General features: G+C 42.2%; 1 protein-coding gene across 1 annotated transcript in view; it reads left to right on the forward strand.

Annotated features, from left to right (window-relative positions):
- The window catches only part of Ih (hyperpolarization activated cyclic nucleotide gated potassium channel Ih), a 284,158-nt gene extending 264,480 nt beyond the window's left edge, over positions 1–19,678 (forward strand). Inside the window, 8 exon segments of the mRNA XM_017904822.1 lie at positions 2,762–2,869; positions 13,480–13,629; positions 14,389–14,607; positions 15,200–15,346; positions 15,429–15,546; positions 16,069–16,345; positions 18,170–18,305; positions 18,557–19,678. Of these exon segments, the coding sequence (XP_017760311.1) occupies positions 2,762–2,869; positions 13,480–13,629; positions 14,389–14,607; positions 15,200–15,346; positions 15,429–15,546; positions 16,069–16,345; positions 18,170–18,305; positions 18,557–18,703 (1,302 nt within the window). The 3' untranslated portion in view covers positions 18,704–19,678.
- Positions 19,679–21,309: the final 1,631 nt, after the last annotated feature.

Genomic DNA, 21,309 nt, shown 5'->3' on the forward strand with positions numbered 1-21,309 from the left:
TCCGATCGCTCGATTTCGGTCCGTCACGGTGCTGCGCGCGCGCCATCTTCAGTCACCAAACTCGAATTACACCGTGCCCGTGAAACGAAGGCACGAAGGAACTTCTGAACCGTGTGTACCAAGGTTCATAGATCCGAACAGAGTCCGACTAATCGTCGAACGGATATCTTTTTAGTTGCTACACCGGTTGATTTTTATTCGCCACATATACATGTTCCGTGCACAAATGTCTGGCAAACGGGACGTGGGTCCCGATCGCATTGATCTCGTGGGCCCGGCGGAATCCAGAAATTTGTGCGAGAGAAGATGAACTTGAACAGACCTGAACCAGCTCTGTTCGACGACACTTTTGTAATTACGTTGACCGCGATGATTCTTTCTCTTTTTTTTTTATGGTCCTTCTACCTTTTACTCGATCCCTTTCACCCGAGCCCTTCTAACAGGAACGACCAATGCTCGTACACTGTTTTGTTTTCTCAAGCAGAATCGTTCGCCGAACGTTTTGCCTGTGATCGAGACACTTTCGAACCTCTGTCGACGATCTGTTGATCCACGATCGATGACACGATCGATGACACGATCGATGACAGGATCGGGACGGAACGGCGAATCTGCCCAGATTTTCCTTGCTTCGTCACGAGGGCTCCTCGCCGATCGAACTTTTAACCGTCTTCCGATTCTTGTTCACACCGTCGCTACTAATCCGCTAAATAAAAAAAAAAGCGAAAAAAAAGACAGGAAAAGAAAGAAAAGAAAAGAAGATGTAACAATCGATCTCTCGAGCCTTTTATTACGAGCTTTGACAAGAAACTGCGGCTTCACGCTTGGCGCGACTGCTGCAACGAAAGCTTTGATACTAACGAATGGCTTCTTGATTCTTACTTCTCTTTCACTCACGAACTCATCAATTCTCTCTTCTTATTATCATTACGTATTTATTCTTGTTATTATTATTATTGTTATCGTTGTTTTTTATCGTTACTGTTATTATTACTATTATTATTATTGCTATTATTATTGTCACCATTACTATTATTATTATTATTATTATTATTATTATTATTGCTATTATTACTATTATTGTTACTATTACTATTATTATTACAATTATTACTATTATTATTATTATTATGTGCTGTTTACGGTCAATCTATGCATCATTTATTCTCCACACCGTATTTTCGATCCACACTTCTGCGCCAACCCATCATAACGCGCGTCTTGCACTCCGGATCGGTACACGTATACCGCCGATCACAAGAAACCGAAGAAAAAAGAAAAAAAACAAACAAACAAACAAGGAAAGAGAAAAAAAAAGAAAGAAAAGGAACAGCGTATAGAAGTTAAGAAAGAAAGAACACACGTCTATGTATACATCTAGACGAACGAACGAACGAACGAACACGAAACACCCACGCTCCGATCGCAACACGATTCTTTTTTTATTTATTTTTTCTCTCTCTCTCTCTTTCTCTCTCTCTCTCTCTCTCTCTCTCTCTGCCCACTTCCCTGTTGGTAACAATCGACGATGTCGATACGACTGTACACGAACCAGCGTTCGAGAAGAGGATGGATGAAATATCCGACGATTAGCAACCATTCCAAGCGCGTGTCTCTCGATTTCGAGGAGTAAACTGACAGATCTTGGTCGAGAACGCGTGCGAGCAACGAACGACCAGCTAAAACACCTGTCCCTGGTACCTGTACACGTGCCAGAGCCGAATAAGCCTGGAGAGAAAGCCGGGGACCGTTCCGGTCGATCGTTACCGATGGCGGTCGTCCGCGCTGACAACTAGCGCCACGAGCGCCGTACTCGAGTGGACCTCGGCGTTACGTGTTGTGCCTCTTTCTTTTCTTTTTAGGAACAACGTCGTTCCACTTCTGCGTTCCGCTCACCACCTGACCCACCCCACACCCCGTTCTTTATTTTTTTTTTTTTTTTTTTCTTTTTTTTCTTGAAAGCGTTCCTTTCACGACGCACACGGGATATACGTTTCGCTCCACGAGAGAACACGAAAAGGAACGAACTCGATACGAACGAAACCGAGAAAGAAAAGGAAAAGAGAAAGGCAAGAAGGAAAGGAAAAGCGAAAGGAAAGAGCGTAAAGCGAAGGACGAGGGGAGAATGAAAAGCGAAAGGAAAAAAGTAAAGGAAGAAGGAAAGAACAAGGAACTCGAACTCCTGTCGCCTAAAACCGATCTTGCTCCTTCTGTTTTCTGCTCCCTCTCTCTCTTACTCTCTCTTTCTCTCTGTCTCTCTCTGTCACTCGAATATTTATATGTGTATATATATATCTCTCTCTCTGTCTCTGTTTCTGTCTGTTTCTGAATACTGTACAGCAACAACGAGAACGTGTGACGACTATACACTATATGGGGAAAAAAAAAAAAGAAACGAGAAAGATTTCCGAAAAGGGGAAAAAAAGAAAAGGAAAAAGAAAAAGGAAAAGAATGGAAAGGAAAGAAAATTGACCAGTTCTTTCGTTCACCACCGCCATTTCGACGACGTTTCTTTACTTCCTTTCTCTGTCTTCTTACGTTCTTCCGTTTTTCAATCTGTCTCTTTCTATTTCTCTCGTTCTCTCTGTCTCTCTTCCCCTCACTCTTTCTCTCTCTCTCTCTCTCTCTCTCTCTAACTTTCTCTCTATCTGTCTCTGTCTGTCTGTCTTTCTCTCTACCTCTGTTCTTTATTACGAATCTCTTGATAACCTGGCCCTTTTCTTACTACGTCTTGCTATGTCCCGCTTTCTTTTGTTTCTAGATATTGCAGAACCTACAAAAAAAACGCACTGAGCGGAGGGGGCGCCTAAGTTCTGACAATATGAGTAAAAAGAAGTCCGGTTTCAGCAAAAGCGACCTTATTTTTAAGGTAACCCGCCCTAACGAATGCGCGAGCTCGCGTCCGCTCGGGGTTCGCGATCGTGTCGCGAGTCGTCGAACCCGCCTCGAGACCACCTTGGGTCCCGTTTCCACGAGACTCGAGCGAACCACAGCCGACTCTGTCCGCCTGGTGTCGTTCTCCCGAACTGAACGCCGACGAAGCGGGGAATCCCCCGACGGAGTCTCGTACGAAACGCGTGATACATCGGTGACTCGTTTCGCTAGATCGTACGACGGGACAGGGGATCGGACGAGATTTGCCCACGTGTCCACGTGGTCACACGTGGAACGAACCGGACGACGACAACGCGGTTCGATCGAATGGGAGTCGTATCGAACAAAGATGAGAGCACGAACAGGAGGAGAAAACGGAGAGTCAGCGGTGTGTCGTTCGATCGGTGTCTCGGGGAACAGGAAGAGCGATCACGAGGAGGCTGGACGCAGGAGCTGTACGCTGATTGGCTCGTTGGTTTATTACAAACATTCGCTTCTACTTTCCGCCGCATTATACATTACATATTACCCGCAGCAATAGGCTATGCTTCTTATACATTCACCATCGGCACCCGCCTAGCGATGAGAAAGTACCAAAGTGTATTTTATCATACCTATATATATATATATATATACATACATTCATACATACTATGTGTGACGTTACTATATATATACTTTAGCGAAACTTCACCGACCAAGTCCAAGTCGTAGAGAAGAAAAAGATAGAAAAAAATAAAAGAAATACATATGTGTAACGAGAAAATAAAGTGGAGAAAAAAAAAAGTACGCCCTGCTCTCGAGGAAGCCGGAGCTGATTCTCTCTGACTCGTTTTCGAGACGATCCGTCATCTCGTTGTCGAAGTTAGCGAGCTACTCGTCCCCGTGCGTGAAAGCAACAGAAAAAAATGTCAAAAAAATGAAAAGAAAAAAAAAAAATTAATAAAAGTAACGTGATTTCGAACGAATCACTGAACTATCACGATGAAGCAGACGTCTCCACGTAGAGATGCAATCGTCTACTCGTGGATCCCTCCTCTCTCTTTCTCTCTTTCTATTTTTTCTCTACTTCTCTCTGTCTCTCTTTCTCTGTCTCGCTAGATCTTTCTCTCTCTCTCTCTCTCTCTCTCTCTCTCTTTTTCTCCCTATCAAACAATCTCTTTCTATATCTCTCTCTCTCTCTCTATCTATCTATCTCTCTATCTCGTTGATCCTGATTTGCTGTAATTTTATATTTTTCCAAACCCACCAAGTTCCAAGTGACTTCCTCGACTCCACGCGATTCGTTGAAAACGAATAGTTATCTTGTATCTTTCCACCTGGACAGACTGTCTGTCTCTCTTTCTCAACTCCACGTCCCATATTGAACCCCGATTTCTCGTCACACGGTGTTCCCATAGGACTTTCTCAGCGCTCCCAGACGATCCTCTAGTTCCATGGAACGGTCGATCCGACGAGCCGGAAGAACAGACGGCCGCACTCTTGTTATACCAGCCCACTGTCCACGCACTGTCTCTTGAAACGCTTTTTTGATCGCTAGACGGTGTGCACGATCCTTTGGAAACGAGCGCACGTTGATTGGGCGTCCCTTCTCTGTCGCTTTGTTGCAAATCGCACACTGTGCCCGCTGTTAGCGAAGGGCGGTCTCGACTCTCTGCCCCGGGTTCTCGCGAGGCTCTCCCTGCGCGACGTTTGCTCGAATTGCTTTGGATGTTATCATTGGGGGACGTTGGGGATCCGGGGGTACGGTGAAAGGTCTCTAGACGGGGTTCCGAAGAGTTTTACCGAGAGTTTCAGGAACGTAAGACCTTGGATTACTTCGTCCTTTTGCTAGGTTTAGTCGCGATCGAAGTGCTCGCCACTTGGGGTCTCCCAGATCCTTTGGGTCCAACTTGGTAGACTTGTTTCGTGGGTCTAAATAGGGGGTAGACGTGGTATGAGCGTGCAGAACGTAGGTCGTTCGAAGGTTGCATAAGAATAAGAATAGATAAGAGCAGCTGCATCATTGAATGGGATCAGTAGGATCGATATTCTTCTTTGGAATACTCTTTTTATCCAAGTGCCTCCATCTCGGAGGCTTTATGGCTTTTCGATGAGACTTCAAACGACCTATGTATATACGACGTTTACTTGTTATTTATACCTATAGCGTGTAGCGAAGAAGTTTGGTCTGAAAGAAGCTGGGACACACCTTGTACGTGACACTTGGCTCGGGAAAATTAGCAAAGATGTAACGATAACCCGGTCATAGTTGCGGAGTCTGATAAATTTGGAGAGAATGTAGATGATAAAGAACGTAGTGGTAGCAGTAGAAGGTAGAAGGAAAGATCGTCATTTTCTGCTTAGAGTAAGTTAACATTGCATTGTAAGTGTACCAAATTCTCGATGTTGTACCGTCATCATAACTAGCACTTTATTTTCAGATGTAGCAAAAAGATGTGATTAATAAGTAGGTAAACGTTAATATAAAAACGAATACACGAGTGAACCATGACCGATCAAAGAGCATATTCACATTTGTCATGATGAATAGTACACGAACGAGAACTAATTAAGAATTCTTTCAGTAAATCACGTTCTACCGTGAACTAATCGATTTTGTACTTCCTGTAAGTATCTTCCCACTCTATCTTAAGTTTCCCAAGCAAAAAAAAAAAAAAAGAAAAAAAAAGAAAAAACCGGAAAAGAAAGAAAAAGCCAGAGAAACGACATAAGATCAGCTCCTTCTTACGAGGCAGACCATGTCGAGCCGAGTTCAATTCTACTCTCGCATACCCGAAAGAATCACGAACGCCTTTGAAGACCCTTGTCTAGACAGCTCGTAGACTGGAAGCGTTCTAAGCGATTCGAGACTCGCATCTCGCGTTCTGTAGCGATTCGTGGCGATTCGAAATGTTCCGATCGCCAACCGTGTGAGAACCTACCCCCGGAGAGAACTCAACCCCCGGTATCCCCCGCCACCTAACGTTTGTACGAGGCGCATCGCTGCTCTTTTCCTAGATGAGTAACGAAAACGGAAATGAAACGAAGCAGAAAGGAAACGGAATAACAATTAGGGCGCATTGTATGAGAGTAGAGAGCTCGCTACCCCTGCCGCTGCTCTGCGAACGACCTTCACCATCTCTCGCCTCCTCTTTGTTGTCCCACAGCCCCTTGAGTCTCTGTTGCTTCTCAGCCAAGAAAATGCACCCCTTTGTGATACTGGCTGGCTATCTGTTGTGTGGCTGCAAGCAGGCGCAGAGAAACAGAAAAGACCATAGCGAAAAAAGAGGCAGTAAAAAATAGAAATAAAAGAAACAGGAAAAAACGAGGGGAAAAAAAGAAAAAAAAAATAGGAAAAAAAATAAAAGAACACGAAACGATAGCGAGAGGAAGAGGTGGCTTGCTTCTCGTTGCTTAGAGCCTGGCTTTTTCGCCGCTTGATGATTATTTGACTTGGCAGCTGGCGTTTCTTTTACGTTCTCTGTCTCTCGCTCTCTCTCTGTCTCACTCTCTGTCTCTCTTTCTCTCTGTCTCTCCTCCTCTGTCTCTCATTTTTGTTCTCTTTCGTTTTATCTCTCCCGCTCTTACGCCACCCCCCACCGCCCCTATTCCCCCTTTGCTTTTCGTTCCACGCGTTTTGCCCGGCAATTTTTACCATGTTATTCCCTTTGTTCTCTTTCTGTTCCCTTTTTTCACAGTTTCTCAGTTGCTCCCGTTTTTTTCATCGTTCCGTTCGACCGTGTTTTTTCTCTTTTGGTTTCCGATCTTACGTTCTTACGATCTGCCCAGCCGCGCCTAGCCTGAACGTCCAGGAGAACGTTCAGCCCCGATTGATGATCGGTCGTGCTCCTCGATACCAGTGTACTCAGCGACTCGTTTTATTTTTGTTCCTTCGTTCGTTTGTTCGATTTTCTCCCCAACCTTCCGACCTCCACCTCGTCCAAACCACGTCCAATCATCGTTGCGTTGTTTCGTTTGTGTTACCTTGGTTTCTGTGTTCGTTAATTTCGTTGATTAGTAACGCTGTTGCCACACCTGTGCGCGAGCGCGCGCGTCCACGTGCGGCCATTGCATCCGGCGACGACAGCGCGCCGCGTGTACGCGCACGTTTCGCGCACTTGTACAATATTACAAACGCCATCGTTACTTGTACGTTGACCATTGATGATCATTTAGCTGTTCATTTATTACCGTGGAGAGTTGTGTTACGACAAACGCTTTCGTCTTTTTTAAATGGACTTGTGACTGTCTCTTGTAGAACAGAAGGTTGGATGTTCAGTTTACTTCAATGTATATGTATATGTATATCGTTCCTTTGTTTGTGTCTCGTTATCTTTTTTCCTTTTTTTCTTTTGTTCACTGAATGATTCAGACCATGCGTATGCATATCCACTATGCGCGCGCTCCCATGCGTGAACGGGTACATGTGTACATGTGCCCGCGTGCAATTATGCGTATACATACATACGCGCAATATCCTCGGGTTGTGCAACGAAAGCAACGAATATAACGGACGAAGAGAAAAAAAGAAAAAAGAAAAAAAAGGAAAAGAAAAGAAAATATAAATTCGCCATATTCTGGTCGTGTGTCGTTGTGTGCCGTCTAAGTGTCTCCACTGGCCGCGTGTAGCGCGCGCGCGCGCGTTTGTGCGTGTATGTGTACCGCATGACATATATGATGTTCGTTAGTTTGTTCCTTTGTCTTTTTTTTTTTACTTTTTTTTTACGTTCTAATGCCAGGTAATGTATTGAAACTAGTTGTGGTCTAGCAGTAAGTTTTTCATCGCCCTGTTTTTTTACCCGTACTGTCCAGTAGGCGCAGAAAATGATACACTGTGACTTATCAGCCATCATGGATACCATCACGATATATAGATGACACGCGCCGTTTCCATCCGTACAGCCGTTAGACGGATTCTGTGCGCTTTGTGCCGAGATCGAATGGCGATTCCGGGATCCCCCACCCCCGCGTACGGGATCACGCGACCAACGTGCGCGCATGCGCGCCACCACGAGTTTCCACGCGCGTTGTGCGCCTCCTCACGCAATCGAAGGGACAAGGGAAATCGAAGTTCTGGCATTCCTTTGATCAGCCGAACGTCCCGGACACGATCTCATCGCCATTCGATTTCGAGTTCGGTGATACACGCACCGTGATTGCCCGATATTCAGCTCCGTGGTTCCAATTTAATGAAGACGTTCTTTGGTGCTCTGTTGCCTCGTAATCGAAACCTCTGTGCACACTGACACACGCTATCTGTGGAGTTAACGTTCATCTAGAAAGGAGATCGATACCGTGCTGCCACTATCCTATGAAAAATGTAGTATCACGGTTTTTATATTTTTTTTAATTTCATTTTCAAACCTTCTGTCCTATTTTTTAGAAAAAAAGAGGTACAGTATTGTCGGTTAATTATTATATCACAGCACTGTTCACTCGATGTGGAATTACGAGTATTTTGAGTAGAAACTCGCTGGAAATGATATCAGTTTTATTTTCGGAGAAGAAAAATTATAATGGTCTAAGTTAAATATTGAAATACAGTACTTCTCTTTCCATTTCTGTTATTATGAGCACCTGGAACAGAGAATGGATACTATTTTGCGAAATGGAGGAATTAATTATTAACAGTGTGATGTATCGCTGTTCTTTTCGCACAGTACCATTTGTGGAGTAATTGGTAAAACTCCAAATTGGTTGCCGTAACGTAGTGCTACGTTTTCCACGTGTTAGCAGGCTCCTGGTAGAAAAAAGATCGATTACATGGTATTACATCTTCCCTGGACGATATTGATCACGTAGAATAACACTTGCAACGGAACTCAATCGATCACGTAGTACTACGTTTCTTGCATACCAGAATTCTGTTACGTAATACAACGTTCCTTGTAAATTGACATTGATCGTACAGTACTATGTTCTTGAACAACACGAAGTGAATCACTGTCTACGCGATATCACACATCGCTACGAAACGTCGAGACGTAAATACTAATCGGACAAACATAAATCAATGGACGATAAATAAATCGAAAAATCACTGGACTCTCGTGTGATCCATAAATCACACAGTAGCGCATTTTTTCTTTTTTTTTTTCTAATTACATCGTAATACTACATTCTCAAACAATTTTATACTATAAATAACCTAATCAGCACGTGTCTCCACTCAGTTGTATAATAAATCTGCTCCCTTTTATTACACATTTTATGAAACGATTCGTTCATGCTTTTCATTTATGCTAATAGAATCTTTGCACGATTGCGATAAACGATATTCATCGAGCAATTCGTAATAAAGCACAGGAACGAAGTGAAATCGACGCCATATTGCCATTACGTATAGGATACACAGTGTGGCGACACATTTCGTACAACAGAATTCCGATACAATTGCGATAAACTATATTCACCGAGCAATTGATAATAAAGCAAAGAAACCACAGAATATCGCAGTTACATATACCACGGTACATAGCGTGAGTACATACTTACGCTGACACAATTTTCACACGCTCGTAATAAGCCGCATCCAGTGGCTAACAAGGACCAAAACAAAAAGCTAACCACAAACCGCGCAATACTACACTTACATATCCACTCGGCGAGATAATTTTCACATAATCGCGAGCGATCTCACTTACTCGCTGCCGACGATGAAACAAAGATACAACAGCCTTTGATACTGCATACAACAATAACACATCCTTTCCTGTGCCACCGCAGTCACCGAAAACAATCATCGCCACGATCTAGCACGAGGGAAATGCAAAGCGCGCTGCCAGGACCATCTGGCGCCCGACTTCGGTATCTCGAGTTCCCACTAATCTCTATAGATGGCACCAGCGCCGATTACCACAGATAGCGTGTCCCGATGCGATCTCACGGTAACCGGACGAAGATCGAGGAAGTTTCGAAAGGGCTCCGGAATTAGAGCAACAATAAGAACGATAACGACGAAGGTCTCGGCTGAGTATCGGGCCGTTGCCGGTCTAAATTGGAAAAGTTGCCGAGATTGGCCGCGGATTACGGGGTCAGAGATCGTTTCCCGCGATCGGGCTTCCTGTGGCACGCGCGCGTGCGCGCGCACCCGTCGCGGAAACGAAAATGGGCGCGAGCCCGCGCGCGTGCGTTACGTGTGCTGTACATACACACGATACGCACATCATCGAAACCCCTGAAACCGATCCTTAGACTCTAGACCCTGGATCGATTGGAGGCCGCGGAGAGCACTCTCGATGGGAGTTCAGAGAGCCAGGTCAATTGCCAACTAGATTCCACCTTTTTTTTTTTTCCTTTTCCTTCTTTCTTTTTTTCTTTTTCTTTTTTTTTTTTGTTTCTCTCCTGGTTTTTTACTTTGCTCTTAGGTTACTGGATTTCGGGGAAAGATCGAAAAATTTGTTAAAAAAGCGATAAGCTCTTGGTCGTACAACGGAACTTCGTTTATCTGTTTGCTGATGGAATTTGTGCCCGCCGCATGGAAATGTCGGTACTCGTTCGTTTTAATTGGTTTACCGTTTTTCAGTCGCTCGACTGACTGAATTTTTTCTCGATACCTCGATTCGACCGATTGTGAGATACAATTGATGAACCTAAGACGGTTCTACGATATCGTTGCTACTGATCAGTTAATGGTCAGTGGGGTTTTCTGTGTATCTAATTAACACGTTCTTGATCCCCTGACCCAACGTGAGGTCAGAAGTGTTCGCGGGAGAATTCGAAATCAGAAGTCGCATATTTAAAGGGTTTCACGTTGCAACTTTCAATTTTTCTGTAAATTATGCGAATTGCAAATGTTATTAAAAAATTATTAGATTGAAAATTACGATAATGAGGAACGTATAAAGTCTTCAGTGGTATTATGAGGAATACAGTATAGTTTCTAATTTTAATTTTTTTTTTTTTGCTTAACATTTAATAGCCTAATTTTGTTCTATAAATGGTACTAATACTTTTGTACAACGAGCTGAATTTTAATTTTCTTTTTTAGCTTTCTCTCTGTCATGTCGCAGTCTGAAATTTGCTAGACTGAAATTCAAAGCAGTAATTTGACTATGAGGAAAATTTAATCGCAATGCGAATCTAACTTGTTCAAACGTTCGCAACACTAATAACAGCAGGACGTGATAATAACTTGAAATTTCCACGCGGAAGCGAATATTTAGTGTATTTTCCAACAAATTTCCGCTCTATTGTGCGAGAATTCCCATTTCGCGTGAAAAATTGAGGACGGCTCGCTTGTTTGTCGCAAACTAGTCGTAAATAAGGCGGGATACGCGACGATTCTTCAATAATGCCGGTCGGATAGCCGTAAATAATTCGCGGCGCATTCGGCGCTGAAGGAAAAACGCGGCCTGCATGACTTCATTCGCGTTTCTGAAATTCAAATCGCGCCCGTCGAAGATCCGGCCCGGTCGAATTGCATGAATAATTCGATAAACGTTACTCTCTCGCGTCGAAATTTCGACGTGGTGCGCGTTTCGAATGGAAAAAAGCTAGATCCGCTCGCGTTCACCGGTTTCGCTCCGTTCTTCGGCGCTGATGAATCTTTAATCACGCCGTTAATAGTCGGCCATAAATCTTTTATCCGCGCGTTTAATTAGCCGTTTAAATCGCGATCGTTGCAACAAACAAACATGACCACGGGCAATAGCGAATGAAAATCGCGAACGGGTTTCATATTCCTTCGAAGAGCGCGAGATCTATCAAAAACTCGTCGATGATCGATCATCGCGGTTCATTTGAGTCTTTCTTTGTATTTTAATCGACTTTTTCGAATTCTCATGGCTGTTTCGGTTGAATAAACGATGTCTGTTTTGGAAAGTTTTGGAAAGCGATTCCGTGGATGTGTTATTAATCTTTCCCCAGAATTTTCAGTTTTTGAGGTTATGTTGAACGATCTTCGATTTCGTTGCTTGATAAATACTCGTAATTGTAATTATTCGGAAATAAGTATTTCGAAGTTGCGTAGAATCGAATTGTACTAGTAAAATGGGATGAAAATGAGATCAATGTTTTCATGATAGGGGAAGTTGTGCTTTGAAAACGAATTTCCTATCTTTCCCTGAAATTTTCAGTTTTTGAGTTATTTGGTGAACGTGTGTTCTTTTTATCTTGTTTATGTTGGTGGATAAATACTGTTCGTAATTATTCTGTTATTTGTACACCTCGAAATTGTACAGAATCCAATTATGGTAGCAAACGAGACCAAAACGATATTGCTATTCCCATAATACATTAGAACGAAATCAAAATAGAGCTGGTACTCCCATCGCAGTGAATAATGCACTATCAATCTCTTTTTAGCCTAACTATACCCCAAAAATTGGAAAATTTATTGTACGTAAATTATGATTTTACAAAATTTAATTTAACAAACTTAATAATAATTATACTAACTAAGAAATTTTACGAAACCTTGAAACACCCTAACTTTGTTATCAGTTGCATGATGAAAAATGTTACGAAAGAAATTTCTTAATATTTAAAAAACCAAGGAATAAAAATTGAACTTCGTTATGCTCTTGGAATAATTAAGAACGGTGTTTCTCCACCTGCAAAATTTTTGTACGTCGAATTTTTCTTTATATACTAAGGTTAATATGTTTTCATTGAAAATGAGTCGTGCTCTCTCCCTCTCAGAATGGTTTCCGCGTTCTCCAGCTTCTTTTCTTAGTGAGGACTTGGATTCCCATATCGTGCTTATGGCGCACTGTTCAGCCGAACAGTTTGCAGTTCACGTCTCGATCGATCGTGCAAGATCGATCCTTAACCTCTATCGAACGCCAGAGCCTGCCCTGAGCAGGTCTGGCCCATAAGCGGGTCTGAGAATCTTGGCCTAACAGTGCAAATGACTGATACATATATATATATATATTGTATACATTAACCTTTTTTTTTTCTTTTTTTTGTTTCATCTGTTAGAGCATTCGTAGAGTAATCATTATTATAAACGTTTTTTAGGTTACATTGACTTGTTCTTTTGTGTGCCACGTGATGCGTATTTTCTAATGTAGCATGCTTTTTGAACTGAAAACTGAAACCCGGAAGTATGAACAGCGAAGACTACTTAGGAGAGAAAAGACACTGAAATCGTTCGCGTTCAGATTCGAAATTTTGTCCCGTTTCTCGTAAAAAATTCTGTATCAACAATTTTTCAAAACTGCCCATATAAATAATTTCCACGATTTCTTAGAATTTCTACAAATTTTAATATACCGATACACGAGTCCAATATCTTACAATTAAATTACAAAACTGTAATTTAAAATTAAAATTACAAAATTTTATCCATATTTCGGGCACAGCAGCGAATAAGAATTAAGAAAGAAGGAAATGGGCAAAAGACGAGGAAAACGAGGACAGCTTCGGCTCTGAACGTGTGAACGTCAGGTAGTTTACTTGGTCCTTGACTCAGACTTTGGATAAACAATTACTATGATAGTTTTGACAATGTATTCAGTGAATTAATATTTGACGCGTTTTTGTGCAACACTCGCTTATTTGCTGTACACTACGCAACCGGAGCTTTGGATAACGAGAGAAGTTTTTAACTGAAGTGTGAACAACATCCTGGCCCCCGAAGCTGGCACGAGAATAAACCTTTGTCGTTGTTGTTGGCAGTTCCTGAATATGGCGTCGGTGTTCATGCGGATTTTTAACCTGATTTGCATGATGCTCCTAATCGGCCACTGGAGTGGCTGCCTGCAATTCCTGGTCCCCATGCTCCAAGGGTTTCCTAGTAACTCATGGGTCGCCATCAATGAATTACAAGTAAGTATCCAGGCGAATCTTCGAAATCTGACCGAGTCACGAGCTATCAGATGCTCGTCTCGGTGTATTTCATGTTTCAAATTTTCAAGGCAGGAATTGCTAATCGACCTTTCCCATTTTCCACCTGTCGAGGATTCAGGACGAAAATCAGCTTTTAAGCGTAAAAATGTAGCCAACAAAGATTCACGAATAGTAACACCGGTGTATTAACTACACGGTTATTTCGTACACACGTGTGTAACTAGGATCTGTAATTTAAAACTCTGTAGAAAATTAATCCCCAAGAAGAATAATCTCGAAGGACATTTCGTTCGGGGAAAATCTGCAGGCCAAAGCTTCTTAAAGAGAATTCGATCACGAGATTGCAAAGAATAAAGAAAATAGCGGAAGACGTTTAAACTTCTCTTGCTCTCGTCACGGATTTCTTTCCTTGACACTACCGATCTATCTCCTCGAACGAGAAGTTTAAAAGAAGAAAGCGGAGGGCTCTGAAAAACAAGAGTATGCTCAGCTCTTCCCTTTTACCATTCTTCCCTCTGCTAATGGCTTTTCCTCTTATAACGAGTCTATTCTGTCGTCATCCTCGAAGCTAGAATGCCCTGGCCAAAAAACCGGATGAACAGAGTGGTCTCTTATCCGATTTTCGTGAGAGAAGGAAACGGCAAAGATAGGATGACAGATAATCGTGACACTTGGTGTCAAGATGGTGAAGTGGACGAAGCATCACTGTCTGTAACGATCTGTCGTGATTTTTTCCAGGACTCGTTTTGGCTGGAACAATACTCATGGGCCCTTTTCAAAGCCATGTCACACATGCTCTGCATAGGATACGGAAGGTTTCCACCGCAGTCCTTGACCGACATGTGGCTCACTATGCTCAGCATGATCAGCGGTGCTACCTGTTATGCACTTTTCCTCGGACACGCCACGAATCTCATTCAGTCACTCGATTCCTCCAGAAGACAATACCGCGAGAAGGTAGTGTAAGAATATATAAGATTAGGCGAGCTCCGGTTATCGATAAGGCGACGTGAGTGAGGAGCACGTAGCAATGATAACCGGAGTATGAAATCGAAGCGTTGATCCGCTTGATCCGCGATCAATGAACAAAGGAGGCCTTAAAAGAGCATGTCCAGAAACGTACGAGACAGTGCTTAGACAGTTCCTGGACAATGCGTTGAGAGGAGTTATTGAGAGACAGTTCTTAGGAAAGAGTATTAGCAGACAGTTCTTGTTGAATATTATTAGCCCCCCTTACAGTAGTTAATATTCTGCTAGCGACCGGCGAATCGTTCAGGAAGATCCTTACTCTGTCAGTCTCCTGCTTGTCGTTAAATTTCGTCTCTTGTTCGCGTTGGAGTTCATAGTTGAATTCCTCGTGGGTAAATTAAATGGAGCTTTCGAAGGAATATTTCCAATAGATATTTTCAACGATTCGTATGGAAGCTAAATTTTTGACAGAATAGCAACGTTAGAGTTAGGTGTCTAAGACGTCGACGGTTAATGTATATAAGCAACGTCGAAATAAATATTTCGAGGAGTACGAGTTAATAATTTGCTCTCAAACCAGGTGAAACAAGTAGAGGAATACATGGCCTACCGGAAGTTACCACGAGAAATGAGACAGAGGATCACGGAGTACTTCGAGCACCGCTACCAGGGCAAATTCTTCGACGAGGAATTGATCCTTGGAGAGCTCTCGGAGAAATTAAGAGAAGTACGAGCCGGAACGAGAGACCATGGTCTACCAATTCTCTCAGTTCCAACGAATCCTAACCTATCTTCGCTTTTCGTTTCAGGACGTGATCAACTACAACTGCAGATCGTTAGTCGCGTCCGTGCCATTCTTTGCCAACGCCGATTCCAACTTTGTCTCGGATGTCGTTACCAAACTGAGATACGAAGTCTTCCAGCCAGGTATCGATTATTTAGCTCGATCGTTAGAATTAACGATAATCTCGCAACTTGGCGAAAGTTCGTGTAATACACTGAACTTTAGGATCCAATAAGCTCGAAATGCTACTGCCTCCGATACAAACGTGTCACGAACTTTGAAATTCCGTTTTGATTTTGCCAACACGAATCTCGCAGTTCTGTTATAGGAAATGTCACGAGAAATACTAGTATCAAGAAAGTCACTAATTTCTACAGTTTATTAATCGTCACGTCGTATATCACGACAGAATCGAAACGAAAAGGACTCTTACAATTAGTGCAACTTAAGAACTCATCCGACACTTTGCCAATCCCAGCAACTCGTCCCAGCAACTCAAACCTAAGTATCCTACCTACCCGATCATATATTATACCATACAAATTCTTCGTACCTACAGATTAGTTGCTTACATATCCACCAAAGAAGTCAGTCGAGAGTGAAAGCAATTAAATTAGATTTGGCTGAAAACCCTTCGGTAACACGAGAGTGATCGCGTTTTTTAGGTGATATCATCATCAAGGAAGGTACGATCGGCTCGAAAATGTACTTCATACAAGAAGGCATAGTCGATATCGTGATGGCGAACGGCGAAGTCGCGACCTCGCTGTCGGATGGCTCGTATTTCGGCGAGATCTGCCTGCTGACGAACGCGAGGAGGGTGGCCTCGGTCCGCGCCGAGACCTACTGCAATCTCTTCAGCCTCTCGGTGGATCATTTCAACGCCGTGCTGGACCAGTATCCGTTAATGCGCAGAACGATGGAAAGCGTTGCCGCCGAGAGGTATAAGCTTTGGTTAGGTTTGTTCTATCGAGTTGGTGTGCTAATAGATGTCAATCATCACTCCCACTTCCATGTTGATTTTGTTGAACATTGTGTACTGTCCGACAAAGCGAGTTCTATCAGTCATACTTATTATTATTATTATTATTATTATTGTTATTATTATCGTTATTATTATTCTTGTTATTATTATTATTATTATTATTATTATTCGTATCTAAAAGACATTTCATATTCGCTTATCTCTTCCGACATATGTATCTTTCTTGTCGTTATTTATTATTGTTATCGATTATTATTACTGATTATTATTATCATTATTGTTATCGTTCCGATATAATTTCTATCGTACTTCTCTATGCTGGTTTTTTCGACTCGATACGCTTGTTTTACATACACTTTACACACACAATGAAATGAAAAATGAATGAAAGATAGAAGCAATTGTTTGGCTCGCCGTTCTTATTTGCGATTGAAGAATCTCTCTTATCGAACATGACAGTGCAGAATCTCGTATTCTTGGGGAGAAAGTATTACAACGAAAGCGCACTAACTTGGGATCGAAGGGACGGGTATCCATTAGATACGCGTCCCCAATGAGTTGAGAGGATTTTTAACGATAATTTTTTCCTTTTTTCTTGCTCTTTTTTGATATTTTCCTCTCGCTCACGATATATCTGGTTCCCCGTTCGACGAGCGTAGTTAACCTGTTCGACGCGACGGTGGCGCCGCGAGTCGAACGGGGTTCCCCCGTAATAAACGAAAAGAAGGAAGAAAGCTTGAAACACACGCGACAAAATATCGTATATACACACTCTCGACACATTCACTTACATAGTAATGTTGTATTCATGATTTTGCTAACATACTTTTATAAATGAGTTCTGGATTTCTCGGTTTTTTGCCGCATCTCTCCGCAGAGTCACATTTCCCTTTGGTTCTAGCTGGAAGGCAAGATTCTTATGATTTACCGAAGCGAACGAATTGAAGCACTTTTATAGACATCGCTATCGCTGCAGCAAGTTTTTCTGTTTCACTTTCTGTGCACCGATATTGTTTATCTCGTTGGATCAGTTTGCGCTAGGTTTTCAACTGCTTACGTATAAAGTTCGTTGTTCACTTTGAGTTCGAGTGGCTGGACGTTTTAACCCTTCAATATGGAATGCTCGAACATTGTTACAGATTTTAAATTCAAAAAATTAAAATTAAAATTAAATTTACAAAAAATTATTCTCTCTTTGGAAAAATTAATTCACTGAAATGATAACGCGACAATCGCATATTTCGTTAATTTTTGTAAGCCTGTTTAGGGAAGGCAAGAAATTTAACAAAAGTTTGTAATGTCAACGATACTACAAAAATTGGAAGAGTTTTAATGTTGAAAATTTCAGTAATAAGAATTATTCTATTAGTAATTGAAGTAATGCGAAATTAATTTAAAAGGTAACTAAAATTGTTTATATAGTAATACATTCGTAGGAAAAATTTGCAATTGTAGAAGTCTGCTAGCCTCGTTTCCTATTCTTGAGGGGTCAAAATGTATGAATTATGAAGACACGCAAAATGTGATTCTGCGGGGCGCATTTCAAAGCTACTGACTTTCTTTTACCCAGTCTTGTACCTCACATTGTGAAACCTTTAGCGGTGCAAGTGGTATTAGAAACGAATAATACAAGTCTGTTGCAACAGTCGCGGCGGGATAATAACATTCGATTTTTTAGGGAATACCTGTACTGCTAAACGGTTTGTAAGTCGATCGATGTGAATAATCGTTGGTTGTGTTCCGTGCAACATTCCCTACGCTTAATTGTGCTTTCCCTGTAGGTTAAACAAAATCGGTAAGAATCCGAATCTGGTGGCACACCGCGAGGAGGATCTTGGCAGCGAGTCGAAAACGATAAACGCCGTGGTGAACGCGCTCGCGGAGCAAGCTGCGCATGCTAGCGCCAGTGAAGAATCGGTAAATATCGTGAAAAATATGCATTTCGATTCGCAATCGACCTATATCTCAAATATTTTTCCTTGCGAATATTTACTCCTCGATATACAGCATTTAATCATCAAAAATCATTCATCTCTGTATTGGTGACGAAAATGTAATTACTAAGATCGACGCTTCTATTTTAAAAATTTGAAGAAAAATCTTCTCCTTTCCATGGAAGAAATAAATTTGCATAGGAAATTGGATTAACGTTCACGTTTTAATTGCAGGTACACAGCATGGAGCTGAGGACTCTTCCAGCTTGCCTGTTGCCCAGACCAAAGTCTGAGAACAATTTCGCGAGCCAGGAGCTCTCCCGTGAGGGACGACGGATCTTCCACAAGAGCGACACTTTCCACAAGGACTCGTATCAATGACGACACTCGTTATACTAGCATACGGAGAGATACTAACGGCTCCATGCGCGACAGTGGCGCTGTCCACTGTCGATCGGATCGTTGGCGGCCATTTTAAGCCTAGATCCTGGACGCTACACTAGAAGCAGTCTATACATAGATATACGCCATGCCAGTAGTCTTCTAGCGATCGGTTTCTAGCGCCTTCTTATATTAACCTGACGGCACGTTCCAGTCCAGGATCTATGCGTAAAATCGCGCGGACCAAGTGTATCCCGAGGTTCTCCAACGGTGGCACAGCACGAGAGACGAGAGAAAATGAAACCTTCGTTTCGACGTAATCCCTTGTCCTTTATTTCCTCTGCGACACGTTCACACCTCAACAGCAATAAACGAAGCAACCCGACGAACGAAGAACAGGAACACCACGTGTGGAAATACCACGATCGTTTCCCTGGTGGGCAAAAAGAAAAGCTTCGAACGACGATCGATATAATTTTGAAAAAGAGAGAATCTCGAGTACGACACGAGGAAGATCGAGTCGATCGCTGTGTCATCGAACGGAGAACACGGAGCCGTTATTCCTGCCGCGGGTCTTCTTCATCGACGTCGGAAACCAAGCGAACAGAACGACACGGCGACGGACGAAGACCTCAACGACGACGAACAGCAGGCCTAGAAATTTATAGAGCGTACGTAGCCCATCGTGGACTAGGTAGAAAATCCTAAACGACAGTCTTAAACGATGCGTAATTTCTCTGTGATTTTGCAAAAGCCGACGTTTCGCACTTTAGGAAAAGAGGTGAGGTGTTGAGAGAAAGAAACGCGGGAAAGAGAATAATCTATACACGAGAACGATTAGCATTCTGTTTTTTTGTTCCCCTTTTTTTCTTTTTCTTTTTCAAAGACAACTAACTAACATAGAGGAAGGGTGAGGAGAAACGTACTCGTGAAACGAGGGATATTCCAGTTATAAGTTTGTTAACGTGTTTTGAACTTTAGCTTCGTACGATTGGATAGTCCCGTAAGAGTGATTAAACGAAGAGAGGAAGAATCAGACGAGAAGGAACGAGCAACGTTGCGATGTCCCAGAAGACGAAAGGCAATCGAAAGGGTTAATCGAAGTGAGAAGGCTGATATCTATCCTAATTTCGAGACCGATGGAGTTACGCCTCACAATTCGGAACTCGCTTCTTCGAGATAGCCAGAGCGAGAAGGAACGAGCAACGTTGCGATGTCCCAGAAGACGAAAAGCAATCGAAAGGTTTAATCGAAGTGAGAAGGCTGATATCTATCCTAATTTCGAGACCGATGGAATTACGCCTCACAATTCGGAACTCGCTTCTTCGAGATAGCCAGCGTTTTATTTTCGAAATAAAAAAAATCTAGAGAACTAAACAAACGAAGAGGAGACAAGCCTCGATTCGATTCGAGAGGGTGGCAGTTAGATAGACGCCACGTCGAATCGCGAACCACGAGTTCTTATACAATTAAATCGAAGTTTAGGAAGACCGTCCTGAGACGCGAACGGGGAAGATCCAACGTCACGGGAATCGAGATGGACGAAGAGAAAGGGAGAAAAGAGGGAAGAAATTTCAGGGACAGGAAAATGGGGGCAAATGGTCGAGAAAGAATTTAAATCGTTCTACAAAACAAAGAAAATTAATATTATAAAAAAGTCTAAATCGAAGGCCCAAAGACCGTGTTAACTTGTTGAGTGTTCTTTGGGCTGCCACGGCTAAAATAAAACGTCAATGAATGAGAGGTAAAATTAAGTGGAACGAGAGAGAGAGAGAGAGAGAGAGAAAAGTATCTTTTTATTCGGGCGAGAGACGCGATGTACTATAAGGAACGAATTAAAGATGCAAGAGAGAGAGAGCGAGAAAGAGGGGAGAAAGAGCGCGCGAGAGAGAGAGAGAGAGAGAGAGAGGAAACTATAAATATTATGTAATAAATTATTATTATTGTTACCGATTATCATTGCAATGATTATTACATCCACTACCGCATAAATGAAAATAAAAAACACTAGGCAGATTAAAAGAATAAAAAACTAAGCCGTAAATGAGAGAACAGATTACACATATTATATATATATATATACATATATACATATACATAAAATATACATATAAAGTATGCATAGTGGTCAATACCGTGTTGCAAGATATTATGTAACGTTTTAAACTGTAAAACGCGAGGAAGGGTTAAACACCGACAACACCGATACCATTACGGACAGTCTCAGACACAGTGACGATCCTTGAAAAATGTTGCTTCTCTAAATTCATTTCACCATAGGCAGAATATTTTTCGGACAACGGGAAAACAAGCAAAAGAGAACGGGATATATAATAGAGTTAAGATGAATTACGACCGAATTGTATTATTTTTCTAGCTGTTGGCGCGTATGTTTTAACGGTGTTATTCTTTGCGTCTTTGAAAGTTTAACGCGACTGTTGAATTTGTCTGATATTAGCGTATTCGTAGAAGAGAAAAGAATACTCGGTTCCGAGAAAATATTTTCCGGGTCGGTGGCTCCTGAACTCGAATCTTATCGATATATTCACCTTTAGAAATTTCAGAACATACAGAAAGCTCTCTGATTCTCGGTTCTAACACTGTCG

The sequence above is a fragment of the Eufriesea mexicana genome, unplaced genomic scaffold (assembly GCF_001483705.2).
Source record: "Eufriesea mexicana isolate 0111107269 unplaced genomic scaffold, ASM148370v2 scaffold3377, whole genome shotgun sequence".
Classification (NCBI taxonomy): Eukaryota; Metazoa; Arthropoda; class Insecta; order Hymenoptera; family Apidae; genus Eufriesea; species Eufriesea mexicana.